This window comes from Stylophora pistillata, chromosome 3 (genome assembly GCF_964205215.1).
Source record: "Stylophora pistillata chromosome 3, jaStyPist1.2, whole genome shotgun sequence".
In the NCBI taxonomy this organism is placed as follows: Eukaryota; Metazoa; Cnidaria; class Anthozoa; order Scleractinia; family Pocilloporidae; genus Stylophora; species Stylophora pistillata.
In genome coordinates this window covers 11,694,544-11,709,750 of record NC_142521.1, presented here as the reverse complement: position 1 = coordinate 11,709,750, position 15,207 = coordinate 11,694,544, and the positions used below count along the sequence as shown (strand labels likewise).

At 40.7% G+C, this 15,207-nt stretch overlaps 1 protein-coding gene across 1 annotated transcript in view; it reads left to right on the top strand.

Moving 5' to 3' along the window:
- The window catches only part of LOC111334789 (axonemal central pair apparatus protein HYDIN), a 54,612-nt gene that overhangs the window by 9,929 nt on the left and 29,476 nt on the right, over positions 1-15,207 (top strand). The window contains exons 21-40 of the mRNA XM_088755601.1: positions 427-579; positions 919-1,022; positions 1,390-1,663; positions 2,742-2,854; positions 3,539-3,689; positions 4,120-4,275; positions 4,830-4,958; positions 6,431-6,490; positions 7,370-7,508; positions 8,272-8,522; positions 8,657-8,866; positions 9,647-9,862; positions 10,659-10,862; positions 11,571-11,716; positions 12,193-12,618; positions 13,222-13,264; positions 13,369-13,515; positions 13,649-13,888; positions 14,349-14,649; positions 14,751-15,005. Coding sequence (XP_088611727.1) covers positions 427-579; positions 919-1,022; positions 1,390-1,663; positions 2,742-2,854; positions 3,539-3,689; positions 4,120-4,275; positions 4,830-4,958; positions 6,431-6,490; positions 7,370-7,508; positions 8,272-8,522; positions 8,657-8,866; positions 9,647-9,862; positions 10,659-10,862; positions 11,571-11,716; positions 12,193-12,618; positions 13,222-13,264; positions 13,369-13,515; positions 13,649-13,888; positions 14,349-14,649; positions 14,751-15,005 — 3,718 coding nt within the window. The remainder of the gene's footprint in view (positions 1-426; positions 580-918; positions 1,023-1,389; positions 1,664-2,741; positions 2,855-3,538; positions 3,690-4,119; positions 4,276-4,829; positions 4,959-6,430; positions 6,491-7,369; positions 7,509-8,271; positions 8,523-8,656; positions 8,867-9,646; positions 9,863-10,658; positions 10,863-11,570; positions 11,717-12,192; positions 12,619-13,221; positions 13,265-13,368; positions 13,516-13,648; positions 13,889-14,348; positions 14,650-14,750; positions 15,006-15,207) is intronic.

Here is a 15,207-nt window from a genome sequence, read left to right as displayed (position 1 = left end):
CCATTTGTTTTATAACATAACATTGATACATTGTAGCTAAAGAGTTCCCTTTTATTTAACAAATCTTACGTGACCAGAAAAAACAAGCGCGCGCGGAAAAATAGTCTTTGCATTTGCTCACGTCAGCAGCGTACACCCATGGGCAAATGGGGGACGCTAAATTGACCAATCAGAGCGCGCGCTTTACTTTGGTTATGTTATAATACAGGATATTACATGGCCGCGCGGAGATATAATATTTCTCTTTAAGTCTGGAAATAATTTCAACACGAAAAGAGAAATTTCGTATCTCTAAGCGAAAGCTCACCTGGTATTTCATTGATGTTTAATATATAAAAAATGCGTTCTTTTACTTATTATAAAAATGTACGCGCGCTCTGCTTGATTAACCATGCAAAGTACGTTATAATTGTACTTTTGTTACAGGGAGTTCAGATCCAATGTGTTGGTGAGGGGCCAGTGACTGATGTTCTTTCAACTCATGTTGATTTTGGGACCATACCAGTTTTAACTGACATCTCCCAGATTGTGCAGCTGTCTAACGAGTCTCTGATTCCAGCACAGTTTTCTTGCAGTATGGTAAATACATGTACATCCCAAAATGTGACATGGTTTGATGCACCTCTGGTTTAAAGAGTTAATGAATGTAACCGAGAAGTTACAAGTCAATTAGACCTAACGTTTCGACAATCCTGTCTAGTGCCCAGATCACCCCTGATGAAGGCACTAGACGGGAGTGTCGAAACGTTGGGTCTATGAATTGTAACTTCTTGGTCACATTCATTAAATCTTTAAACCACAGTAGCATCAAACCATGTCTAACTGTCTACCTGGTTGCTTTGTGAACTTTAGTATATCCTAAAATGTCTTTGAAGCAGTTGGAGGTAACATATTCTCGTCCTTTCCTTGATTTTACAGGTTCGTCCGAATTCGTTGTTTTCTGTTGAGCCAGCCCAGGGTGTTATTCCACCTGAAAATACTCTGCAACTTAAAGTCACCGCAAATGTGGATGATACAGTCAAGTAAGAACCCTACCTTGTTATGCTGGATTGCTTTTCGATTGAATGTTGTAAAATAAAACCAAAGCAGAAAGATGTTTTTCGTCTTGTCACGAGCGTGGCTAGACCCTCGTGACCAGACGAAAAAACATCTTTCTACATTTCTTTACCGCGCTCAAAACTTACCATCTTTATAAGAACTCAAAATGAATAAACGTTCAGCATTCGAAGCACTACTGACCAAGGCACCTGAGGTGGTTACTTTTGACATTGATCTAAAATTTCTCCGTGGTTTAATTGCTACAAAAAGAGTTCCTTTAAAGCTATCACCAGCTGTTGTCCTTTCACTTATGAAACATCTGTTCCCTTGCATAAAATTATTATCTGTCAGGTTTCAAGACAAGCTGTCAATCAACATCAGTGACAGTCAGATCCAAACTGTCAGCCTCGTGGCGTACGGCTCTGGCACAACCATCGTCAGTGATCCTCCGTTAGCTCCAGCTGTAGAACTTGGTCCACAGTTCAGCTGTCAGCCTGTCAAGAGATCGTATCAACTGACAAATAGTGGGAGGAGACCTCAGCAGATTTATTGGACCACTGAAGGTTTCCTTCCGTACAGGACAAAGAAAAAGCCTGAGTACAACCCGGAAGACATGAGATTCCAGGTAGAATCGCATCATTGAATAAAATCGCGCATTCTGATTGGTTAACGAAGCGAGGTGTTTAGCGTGGGTTGAAAACGAGTCATTCCGAACGAGTTGAAAACGAGGCTAAGTGATATTGTTTCACATCTGCGTATACATAACAACTATAGGTTATGCTGTTTTCTTTTTTTTTTTTTCTTATTTTGATTCAATTATGCGATTCACGGAAAACCGATATCGCACTTCATGATTTCGCGATTCGTGTGATATCGGTTTTCACGTGCAATTTAACGCGGAAGTTACTTAGCTGCCAGTGAAAGGCGAAGATTGTTTACAATTAACAAATGGTGAACGCCATAGCGTGTGCTATTGAGTTATGGATGCACGCGGGAGGTTGCTAAGCACGAAAGAAGCGTAAGAGTCGTACGAGGCGATAGCCGAGTGCGACTCCAACTTCTTGAGTGCTTAGCAAACCTCCCAAGTGCATCCATAACTCAATAGTACACGCTAGGGCGTTCACCATTTGTTTTATAACATAACATTGATACATTGGAACAAGAGTTCCCTTTTATTTAACAAATCTTACGTGATCAGAAAAAAACAAGCGCGCGCGGAAAAATAGTCTTAGCATTTGCTCACGTCAGCAGCATGCACCCATGGGCAAATAGTACATGCTGAATTAACCAATCAGAACGCGCGCTTTGCTTTAGTTATGCTATAAATTCTTTTACCGTGCTATAGACACATTCAGCCTGTCACTACGTGAAATCAGGCTATAAGTATTTAGATTGTCTCCGGAAAGTGTTGAAACCCATAAGGCTAATTTCCCATTTATGCATAAAGGTAGTCTGAATTTCAGCCGTCTCTTCCCTTTACCCCAAGGGAGGCGCGGGAGAGAGACTCTCTCCCGCGCCTCCCTTGGGGAGACGGCTGAAATTCAGACTAGCATAAAGGTTGAAGTGATAATGAGAACATACCTTCTAGTTTAATCACAATTACAGAAACTAGAAGTTTAAGTGCAACTAGAGCTATTGTAGATTATTAATTATGATAATATTTATGGAATTGCTAATGTAACGGTTCATGTACACTTTACTAGGGCTTACCACCACCTGCTGATCCGCCCAAGCCGGTCTTTCAGTTGACACCCGACAGAATGGTGCTCCATCCTGGAGAGAGCCAAAAAGTACAACTAGAAGGCTATTGCGAGAAGTAAGAAGAGAACTTGTTTTTCCAATCTTTATTCAATTGAATTCTTAGTAACATGATTGCTTAAGAAGCAGATGCTAATCAACATTTTGATCGATGCTCGAGGTCGCGAGGTCTGTGCGCCATGAACGAGAGCCAAATATTTTCCCGTTCGGCCCTTACTAACTATGTCGATAAGCACTGACTTTATCATATTGACCACCGACTAAGTTTTGTAAACTTTGAGAAGTTTGTTTTGAATAGGACGCAATAGACTGGCACGCACGAGAAAACCAGAGAGAAGATTCTACAATAAACACTTTTCCTTTATTTTATCGAGTCAGAACAAGAAGCTCGCAATCAATCGTAGTATTATTTTCTCATATTTGTTCACTGCTGTCACTCATTTTTTGCAACAACAGCGAACAATGTCTCCGTAAAAGTACACTAGGGCCGGACGGCTTTTTCCGGACCGGCTCACATCAACCCGTCCGGCGCTACATACTTGAGCTTTCATCATGCTTTTCTACGGGATTGCGCGAGCCGGGCCGGACTGGTCAGATGATAGATTCTTTGATGTTAACAACGACATTTCTTGAGTTGTTTATAAATTATGACTTTAATTGCCCGTGTTCATACCACACATGGGTGTATACGTTATAAGGGAAACTTTATTACGACAAGCTCTCTATTTTTGTATTTCTTTAGGCCACAAATTGTGAAGGAGCGCATGTTCTGTCATGCTATCATTGGCACCAGTACTGGGAAGGAACGTATCATGAGGGTGGATGTTAGTGCCGAGTTTATCAGCCCACTACTGTCATTTTCTCAAAGGGAGATAAACTTCTGTGTCATGAAGGTAAGGAAGTTAAACTTAAAACAGAATTGCTACAATTGCCGGGTGAGGAATGTTTGCTTTTGTATTCTTGATGTTTCTGTGTTCTGTGACAATTATCGCCCTTGTCGTTAGTGAAGGATGGGTACAAAAATGCCGGAACGGTTGAAATCACAAACCTAGACCATAGGAAATACTGAAGGCTTCAAACTCACCTAACAATGAGTTCGCCTCCACCTAGAGCCGTTAAAAGAATTATTATGCCTTGGAAATTTGCCCTTACCAAAAGGTCTTTGTGTTTCAGCAGAATTTTGATTTGGGGAACTTCTTGTTCTTGATGGGTGAATGGCTCTCAACTCTCTCTGCTAATTGTTGATGAAGGCAATTTTGTTAGATGGATTACATTTGAACATAGAAATTACTATTTTATAATTTATTTCTTTTTTACCTGTAGCACCCTGAGAGCACTTTGGAAGTAGAGACCAAGCAAGTTATGATGCACAATGTGTCGTCGCTCCCACTCACAGTCGTGTTAGAAGCTTCTTATCCCTTTCAGTTGCTTGTAGAGGATCCGCGCTGGGCTCCTGTTAATGTAAAATCCTCCCAATCGGTGAGTCATTGACCCAAATGGTCCACTCATAGACAGGAAAATTAGGAAACAGCGTTTGCACGACAGCAAACCAGTTGGGCTTGATTTTTTTTTCCCGAGGTTGATTGAATTGTGTACCGGCACAAAACGCAGAGCTCGAGCAGGGCACACTTCTTTTAATGATAACCTAGTGAGTAGTACAGCACGAACTTAATGAAAAAAAAAAAAACGTGCTCAACATCCTACGCGTAGCGTCTGACGATAGCAGACTTCATCAGGAGTTTGTACAAGTAAGGTTAACAACATTACTCTTGTACAAGACGTAAATAATAGGCCTATTTTTAAAATTTACATGTTCGAGGAGGCAATAATTTGCAAGTCGTGACTAAGGTGTTGTGCGTGCGTGACATTTTGACCGGATTACATGTTACGAGTACATGGCACATTTGAGGCTCACAAATTTAAGCTATGTTGTAGTTGCCTTCCATGTACACTGTGGCATCAGAGGACATGTTAGTTGAAGGCATTAGTAAGCGTTTGTGTAATTTTTCTGGGGTTATTGTTATCATTTTCAGGAGGTGTCACTTGGCGTTGGTGAGAATATACCCGTGTTGATCCAGTTTGATCCTTCCTACAAGGATAATTTTGTGACCAGAACTGCTGAAAGTCAATTGGAGGTGTCATTCAAAGAACATCCACAAAAGGTGAATAGCTTTTTGCTCAATAATTGAGTGTTCACTCCTGAAATATCTACATTTTAATTGCGGAATGAGTGAATGGTCAAGGCAGTAACAGTGCTGTATATGTATATTCAGCTTAGTGACAAATAGTGAATCAAGGGAGACCTCTCTCTTAAATTTTAAGGGTTTTGAGAGAAACCATTGATCTTGTAGTTTGATGGTGTCGGCGATACTTGTCTTGAAAGTGACTTTTGTTGGTCATATATTGACTGAGGTTTCAGCTTCACCAGTGCGATCCGACAATACGATCAGCTCATCATTTGATTCGATTTCACTCTCTCTTTTTCACTTTGTCATACTTACCTCAGCAACAGAACTCAATGCTGTAGTTATAAGTTAAAAAAGCACACACAGCCCAATATCCTCCACCACGCCCCTTCCAGGGCGTACCTTCAAAAAGGCAGTTTCAGAATTTTGCTACTGTAGTTAAAATTATTCTATCGATAAACAACAAAGTATTTAGAAATTTCAGCGGTTTCAATGAAAGCCGGTTACCAACGGTCTACCGCCGCTTCATGTAGAACCTTTCACCGCCGTCTGTTGAACCTGCAAGCAGACTCTCGTGCTTGGGTTTCGCCTGACATCACAGCCGCTGATTACATTATAGGCAGCCGCTTATGGAAATAGTTCTCGAAACCCCTGAAATTGCAAGAGTTTTTACTTAAATAACCACTGAATTGGCCAAGCCACACATTCGCAGCACTTTTTCTTTACTTGATTTATTATTGTAAGTGAGGTGGCTCTCCCATAAGCCTGGTGTCTTCTTGGGTCTCCTCGCCTTTTAACCGTTATCGCTGTAATTAAATATTTTTATTGTTAAAATAAGGCAAATAAAAGATGATGATGATGATGATGATGATGATGATGATGAAATTTTAGCTTTAACCCTTTAACTCCCATGAGTGATCAAGACAGAATTTCTCCTTACAATATCAATACAATATCAAGCAGAAAAGTGAGGAGAATAAGGGAAAAATTTCAATAAGAAAATAATTGGTGGATCTAAAACTAAATTCTCCAAACTAATATCATAAGAATTGTCTGGTAGACAGTAAGGAGAATTACTAATGAGATCATGGGAATGAAAGGGTAGAGCTTTATCAGAAGCTTACAACCTTTGCGTCTGGCTTACACAATCGTAGCTTATGATTTGATTTGAATATATCAACAAAGTTGAAATGGTAAATTGGCCACCGTTACGATTATTAAAGCTGACGTTTCGAGCGTTAGCCCTTTGTCGGAGCGAATGACGAAGGGCTAACGCTCGAAACGTCAGCTTTTATAATCGTAACGGTGGCCAATTTACCATTTCAACTTTGTTGATATATTCAAATTATTTCGTTACCCCCACCGACGCAGCCCTAAACAGTTTCTTTAGAAACTATCAGCCTTTATGATTTGATTATTGAGTAATTATACCGTGCTACTTCTTCCAGGACTTTGTGAGTCTGAAAGGAGAGGTGTTCTTCCCTAATCTTACATTTGAGATGGAAAAGGTATGTTAACTAACCTTTTTTTTTATGTAGGAGACACTTTGTTCTCTTGGGGTAACAGTTATGCTCAAAATCTGTGCTTACTTACCCAATATGATGATGATGATGATGGTTTTTTAAAAACTACACATGGTGGCATAAAATTATGAATTACAATGTGCTTACATATATATTACGGGAATAGATAAAATTACATTTGTTTTTGAGGGACTGGGATTACAGGCTATTTATAAATAATTTACAATTCAGAGGTAGATAAAATACTATAATAGAGATAACTAGACCTTATGATTAGTTAATTTTCGCCATTGCTGGGAAAAAACTAGAACCAAAGCGTTTTGTTCTATACTGACTATATGAAAGGGAAAGGGAAAGCGAAAGTGAATGATTCGATACCTTAATAGCAGCATAGGCTGAATTGCTAAGGTCTACAGTGTTACTAAGGTTGAGATCGGACGTCAGGATTATCAGGCGCCTCTGGCAGCCGCTTTAGTCCATGTAACGACTTCACCTTTTCCCCCCACACATCCCACCCCAGGGGAGGACATCCATCACACAGTAATCTCGTGCGTAGGAAATGAACTTCTCCTACCCCTAACCCTGCAGGAGACGGGACCTCCATTTATTCGTCCTTATCCGTGAAGACTAGAATACCTATCCATTTCATGTTATAGAAGGGTAGCAAATTCTCCTCAGTTATTTCAAGACCATGAGTATTGGTCCGGCCGGGGCTCGAAGCCTCGACCTCCCGCACAACACAATCCGGCGCTCTAACCAATTGAGCTAACCAGGAGGCGGTCAATATATTTCTATACTGACTATTTATACTATAAATATCTATACATTTAGTCAATGGAAGGTAATGCTGATTTACCTCCGTAGGTTGACTTTGGATGTATACTGAATGACACAGAAGTGACACAAGTTGTGAAAGTCACTAATCACAGTCCAATGGATGTCAAATATCAGTGGAGTTTTATTGATTCAGCTATTCAGTTTGAAAACAAAGAGGAGGATGAAGGTACTCGACGCTCCATTGAATTTCGCAAACATGATAGAAGTAGAAGTAGACATCTATATTTATACAGGATAGCCCCTTCAGTGTAGTAAACACTGGTATCCACGGGGGTCCAGTTACCCACCCATCCCACCCCAGGGGAGGACATCCATCACACAGTAATCTTGTGCGTGCGAAATTAACGTCTCCTGCCCCTAACCTTGCAGGAGACGGGACCTCCATTTATTCGTCCCTGTCCGAGAAGACTAGAATATCTAATCATTTCTTGATGTTATAGAAAGGTAGCATATTCTTCTCAATTATTTTAAGACCCTGAGTGTTGGTCTGGCCGGGGCTCGAACCCTCGACCTCCCGCACAAAAGTCCAGCGTTCTATCCATTGAGCTAACCGGGAGGCGGTTAGCTCTTGGTATATGTACTACAGTCCTTTGCGTCTTCTTTTATCCTCGCGGAAAAAAGCGTGAGTGGAGCGCTGGGTCGCATGAAGAGAAAGCGAGCTAAAAAAAAAAAAAATCAGTGATTAAAGGGGGTAGGTTTTTAAAGAATATGCGATGTTGTATCGGCGGGGGAGTGTAACTAGATAACTTGGTTTCGTCAACTAAGTTGATAATGTTAAGAGTTAAAAGCTAATAAATAAAAAAACCTACGAGCGGATCCTCGTGCGACTCGCGCATGGTTGAAAGGAAACGGAGAGAAAGCTGCACAAGCTATACTTAAAACCACAGAGTATGAAATATGCTTACAGATTTCTTCTGCCTGCTTGTTAGGAATTGTAGTTGAGGTTGATGATGACAGCCAAGCGGACAGTGAGGAAAAACTGGAAGATGTTGACAACGTGATGATCGAAGTAACAGGTGATCATACCCCCGACTCACCTCGGCCTGTAGACCTCACAGGATCACCAGTAATGAGCAGACCTTCTACTGCTTCAGAAAAGAGGCCACAAGATGCCAGCCCAGCCAATCATCTGGCAGTACCGTGGAGACAGACTGGACTGCTTGATATTGGAATTGAGGAGGTTTGTTTTCTCATATTTGCCACTTTTCTGATCAAATGAAACAGCACAGAGGGTTAGTCTTGCGGGTACAACCCTTAGTTAAAAGTCGAAAGGTATTTTGGATTAACTTGTTTCATGTTATTTTTCTCTGGCAGATTTTTGACATCTTACCACTGTATAGCACCCTTCATCCGCTCGAGACACAGAAAATACAGTTCACGTTTTATGGTCATGCCAACATTAGTTCCAAGGCTGTTGCCCGCTGTTCTGTCTACGGAGGACCTGACTACGACATTGAGCTCTTGGGTCAAGCGTCCTTAGTGCAGTATTTCTTTGATCGGCAGAATGTCGACTATGGAAAACAGGTATAGCAAATGCAGTTTGAATCATCTCATACGTGAAAACTATATTTTAAGGATTTGAAGGTCAAGTTCAGGACCGACACCGGAAAAACAACTTTGATTTATTTATCGTCAATAAAGTAAAGTCTGATGAACAGGATTCAGTTATATTAAGGGCGGATAGCGCTACTCAGTGGATAATTCGCTAACCAGTGGTTAAGTGATAGCAAAACGCATAGTGTTGTCTGCCGGATATAGATTTATCCAGTGGATAGCGTTATCCGACCCTCGAAAATTTTAATTTATTAGATTCGCCGACAGGCAGGGACACCGCAACAGCTTGCGCCAATTACCGCGGGCCCAGTAAACGCAACCATCCCACCCCAGGGGAGGACATCCACCACACAGTAATCTCGTGCGTGGGAAATTAACGTCTCCTACCCCTAACCCTGCAGGAGACGGGGCCTACGGTTTATTTGTCCTTATCGGAGAAGACTAGAACATCTATCCATATCTTGATATTATAGAAAGGTAGCAAATTCTCCTCTGTTATTTTAAGACCCTGAGTGTTGGTCCGGCCGGGGCTTGAACCCTCGACCTCCCGCACAACAGTCCGGCGCTCTACCAATTGAGCTAACCGGGAGGCCGGGGAAACCGCGGCCAGGACTTTGAGTGAGTCAAATGTGAAACACGCTTTAGTACAAACAGAGTTTCCTTCTCACGCACGACGCACCTATTTAATTACTTATTTTTTCTTCTATATTTTTAAATTTTATGCAGTCATCTAAACTACATTTTTTATAGCTGTTTGACCAAGCAGCAGTCGCAGAAATTGTTCTCCACAATACTGGTAAAGTTGGCCTCAGTTTTGTGGTCCTCAACGTGGACAGTGGAAATAAGCTCCTTCCGGGCGCCCCTAATGTTTCACCAGTCCAAGGGCACATTAAGGCCCTCAGTCACCAAACGCTTACCATCAAATATCTGCCTGGTGTGCCCGAAAAGTTTGAGAAGACATTTCAGGTAAAAAAAAAAAAAAAAAAAAAACTGTTGCTCTCGAGTGTTATCGTATTCTTTAAATACAGAGGAGTGCTATGTTGTGCTTCAGATTTTTCACGTGTTTGTTAATTTATGAAGCCAGTAAAATAGATAATAGATAGGGTAACTTTTACGTTGAAAGGTTCAGTAGAATGAAAACTTTTATTCAGCGCACAACTGCGGGAATCTCGATTGTCTCCTTTTAAATCAGTTTGGATAAGTAAGGAAATAGCAATTGATATGTACCGGTATGCTTACATTTGGTGTCCGTGTCTGCTTAGCATAGTTATTTGCGGGCGTTTTTTTTTTTTTTTCCTTCCAGTAAAAATTGGGAGTAAGGCTACTTTCCGCTTTTCTTTGTAGGGTGTTCACTTGATATGAGGTCTGCCTAAAACATGTTTGCTTATTCTTGTTTATGCTTAATTCAAGTTTCAAGCTAGGTTTAGACTAAATAGTTGAACAAGAACATGATAGTGTACATAGTTTCTACTATATTTCTTGATCTGTTAACTCTTTTACCCCTAACAGTAACTGGCATCTAATTTCTCCTTACAAAATCACCCTTAAATCAACCATTAAGGTAATGAGAGTAAAGGAAATGATCATCAACTAATGAGGCTCTTGATTTTGAACAAATTCTCCTTGTCACCACCTTAGGAAATGTGTAGAGTAATGCGGAGAATATGCATACTGACGTTGGGGTGTTAAAGGTTAAGCGAGGCTAACATTCCTTATCGTGCAACGTAATCCTTTTTTGCTCTTTATTTCATTTGTTATACAGGTTAGAGTTGCTCACTTTGAACCGAACAAAATCACCCTGTCTGGGGTGGGTGTGTTTCCTCGTGTCATGTTTGACCTCCCCCATAACAAAGAAGACGCCAGATACGAGGAGCTGACCCAGCAAGCACGCGAGAACCTGGAACGAGAAAATTCAAACCTATCAGAAAAGAGTGTGGATGATGTACCGTTCGGAGCTCTCGCAAATGTAAGTACAGCAAGAAAAAAAAAAGGATCTTCATTTGCTCCTTTCTTGAGCAAAAATGGAGTTTGTTACGTGAGGATACAGTACCTTATGGGAAAAAAAAACACCTGCATCAAGCGCGTACCTTTAGTTAATATTCTCACATCAAATCATTGATTCGTTATTTGAATTAACCCCAACCTTGATCACTACACCTCTAAGGGTGAATAGCACCTTCAGTTCTCCTTACAGTGTCCTTGGTCCTCTTACAAAGCTCCTGATTGTTAAACAAATTCTTCCTGACAGTGCAATAGAAAATTCATAGAGAAGAGTATGGAGAATTTGCTTGTATTACGATATGCTCCTATGAGGAGAAAGGTTACTGTGATCTCGGTTGTAGAAATCGAAATCTCGGAGACAGGGATCGAAATATTCCATTCACGAACCCATCGGTTGGGTATCAGGGATGAAACTTGAAATATCGCGCTTTTTTCATCTTAATAGCCGAGCTGAAATCTCTCCTTCACGAATTAGACTGACGTCTTTGCTCGCTTTCCATTTGAAGAGATGAAAAAATTCGTCTTGGCCTTGTTCGCGGGTCTAATATGGACAGACCCTAACTGAAACTTTTCTCGATTAGTTTGGAATACTTATAGAAATTTTCTTTGTTCGCCAAGTGTTTAACTTTATAGCTGAACTGTAAGTATAATTTTTGCAATTATCATTCCTCAGTCTGTAGGCGACATCGGAGTACAGATGGAGGTGGAACGACTGTTAGTGAAACAATTTGCTGTGGAGCAACAAGAGTCAACACGAAACGAGTCACTTGTGCATACCTCCAGTTCTCACAAAACTGCAACAAAGAAACAACGACCTAAGTATGTTTTATCATGTGTTACATTTCGTCGCGGGGCACATACAATATGATGCACTTTCATTTCCATAACCTCTGTCTACATCAGATAGATTGCGTGTTCTTCTGCGATTACTTTCATAAGTGAAAGCAACTGTTATTTCAGGAAAAAATACTTAGAAGTTTAGAAGTAGTCAGGTGTTTGTCCTGATAGTGAATGGACAAACTGTTCATTTAGGAGCAACTTGTACTCCTCTGGAATCGATTCTTCTCCTGAAGATCGACAACGTAATTTTTGTATTATGAAAATTGCTTCCACGTCAATGCCAGCCATCCATTTTTGTAGTTCATAGTGATTTCCTTGAAAAAGATGCTCGCCCTCCCACTCGTAAAGGATCAGTAATTTAAAATGGTCTTTAAGGTTAGATTTAGCTTTCTAGAGTCCGACAGCCTTAGTTGTGTAAAATAGGGTTGATAATGAACTGTGCTATTTTTTTTCAGAGCTCAGCTGATCAGTTATCTCCTGGATTTCGGTTATGTGGTTTATGGCACAGTTCGGTCACACGTTGTCCGTGTCACCAACAATGGACACTTACCTGTATCTTTTGCACCTGACAAATCAGTTCTGTCGGGAAGCGGATTTGGAGTAGAACTGGACCGAGTGCGTAGCCTTCCCGGTGAACCAGATAACGAAAGTATGGAATTCATGGTGACCTTTGACCCCAGAGCGGCTGGTCTTCCCATGGGACCAGTTGATCTGAACGTACCCTTTCACGTGCTCAATGGTCCTACTTCTGGGTTGCGGATCAAAGCTGTGGTGACAATGCCGGACATGACAATATCTACGGACTCGTTAGATTTTGGTAGGGTGGAGTGCGGGAATAGTAAGGTCATGACAATACAGCTACACAACAACCAACAAGTCAGGCGAGTATCCAGTCTGGGCCTCGTCATCATCAAGTTTCTTTTTCACACGTTCAGTAAGAAAACAGAACAAGAGAAAAATTCAGAAAAATTAGCGGGATTTTGATTTGTAACAGAATATCTGGAAGAAAGAAACCGTTCTCTTGCTCATATACCACCTACTGAAATAGTGTCAAAGATGTTGACTACGTCATTCTTAAAACGATGCACAATTTTTGTTTATTAAAAAAGATACAAAACGTTACATGGTATCTATTCTTAGTTGTATCAAAGAAGTACTTAATAGTAAGTTAAAGAGAGATTTGGGAGTTGAAATATAATGTTTACGTAAAAGGCAAAAATTAATTCTGAATTTACCCTTTTTCCTACTGATCCTTTTACCAATCCTGTTTAAAAATAACAATAACAAAAAACTGCATCGAAAATTATGTTCGAAATTCTGTCTTCCTAAATTCTTTAGCATCTCTACTTTGTATCTAACTTTTTATTGTGTTTCATTTATGCAAAGATTAGAAGAAAAGAAATCGTTTTACAGGGAAAAAACATGTCATTTATATTTGCCTTCGATTTTGTTCTAAATCTGTGCTTTAAAACTTCTTTTTGTAGGTGTGACTGGTCATCTGAACCTCCGGAAGAAAAAAAGAAAAAGGTAGATATGAATCCAAGAAGCAAACGTTATTTGTAAGTCTTGCTACCAATATTTGATTTGAGGGTTTTGAAAATGACATTATTTTTTCGTGTTTTGTCACGCAGTCCGACAAAATGATTCCACTTCATCTACGCAAAAAGCTTCGCACAGAAAAACCTAAACCAAAACACTTTGAAGTGATGCCGCCTATCGGCTCCCTGATGCCTGGTCAGCGGATTAATGTCCAAGTCAAATTCATGCCTACTGAGGAGGTGAGAAACTGTTGTAACTGATTTTAGGGATTTATTCTTGCATTGCTTTGTTCTATTACTGTTTTTTTCGGGTGTTAATCTACTTTTGAATAATCTTTTTAAAATAATCTTTTGCCTGTTCCTTCTACAACAGATCTCTTACAGCCAACGCCTTGCTATCCGGATCGCCCAAAGCTCAAGCCGTCACATGATCAGCGTGAGCGGTCAGGGAAATGAGCCCAAGTTAGACTTCAGTTCTACCCTGATCGAGTTCGGTCCAGTCCTTCCTCATTCATCTGGGGACGAGAAAGAAGTAATTGTGCGAAATCCTTCATCTTTTCCTGTTGAAATTTACTCGTTGGAGTTTGACAAGCAGTATCTGGAGGAGGAGAAGGTACAAACAAAAAACATTAACGTAATTTCGAGTGAGATTGACAAAGTGATCCTCTTTTTCTGGGTTGAAAACATTTGCAATGAAAGTTCGATTTCTATTAAGCACTAACAGGCAAAATAGATAACTCCGACAAAGGCGAATTATGACACACGTGAACGTTTACTACACCGTTAAGCTAAAGAAACCATCTTATTCAAGTTCGTCTGTGATAAAAAATTTTGCTAATTGATAATTCCAACTTTTCTTACCCATCACACGGCTTTGTTTCAACATTATCGCTAGCCGGTATGATCTATACTTTGTTCCCTTCTGACTAAGTTTGGGTGAGAATCAGGCTACCACCTTCAAATGATATTAAGCTGAACTGTTGAATCGTTTAGAGCTTTGCTCTGTGATCTAAGGTAAATTACTCATAAAAACTTAAAAAATGTACCAGTGAGTGAATTTGCTGTATTTGCAGATGCTTCGCACAATGAAAGGGTACGATGAATACAACACCATTCTCCTCCCTCCGCGTCAACCTGGGGACAAGCTTCCTCAAGAAATCACAGATGCCTACAATGAACAGCAGAGAAAGAAAGAAGCGGAAGAGAAAGAGAAAGCGCAGGCTGCCGCATCTGCAGCGGCTGCTCAGGCAGAGAGGGCCGTGGAGGAAGGAGTGGAAGGTGTGCCTCCTATCATTGCTACACAACCTGCTTCAGCCTCCGGTGATTGGGAAGGTGGCAGGGCTGGTAGTGATGTGGGGGAAGGAGCAAAAGATGGTAAGGGAGGAAACTAGGGAATTACAGAAGTATGGATCATGAGGTATTTTGGTAAGAGATTTGTTTACAGTTAATGTGTAATTTTGTCTCTGTCTTTACAGACAGCAGCAGCCTCGGTGTTGGCGAACTGGAAATCACACCCGTGTCTGCTTCCATTGCACGGTACCTTGGTATCGACTTGACTGCAGAAGGCAGAGCAGCCCGTAACAGACGAGGTATTGCTTTAGTTGTACACGGAGCACCTCTGTCGGGAAAGACGGCCACAGCGGTATCGCTTGCTAAAAGTTATGGAGCAGCATTACTTACAATAGATGGAGTGGTTATAGAGGCGATATCAAATGGAAACACCTCTGCAGGTTAGTTATAGTGGGCATGTGCGGGATTTTGCTAATCCTGGATAAAGTGCTAAAATACCAACAAAATGAGTATCTAAGTCGACGAAAGGTACGCGGACGAGTAAGAAGTACTTACTTGCAGTTAGACTGGTTCCTAACAGGATTTCAATGTCAATGTTGATTCATTGGTAGACGAGAATAAAATTCCAATTACAGCAGATGA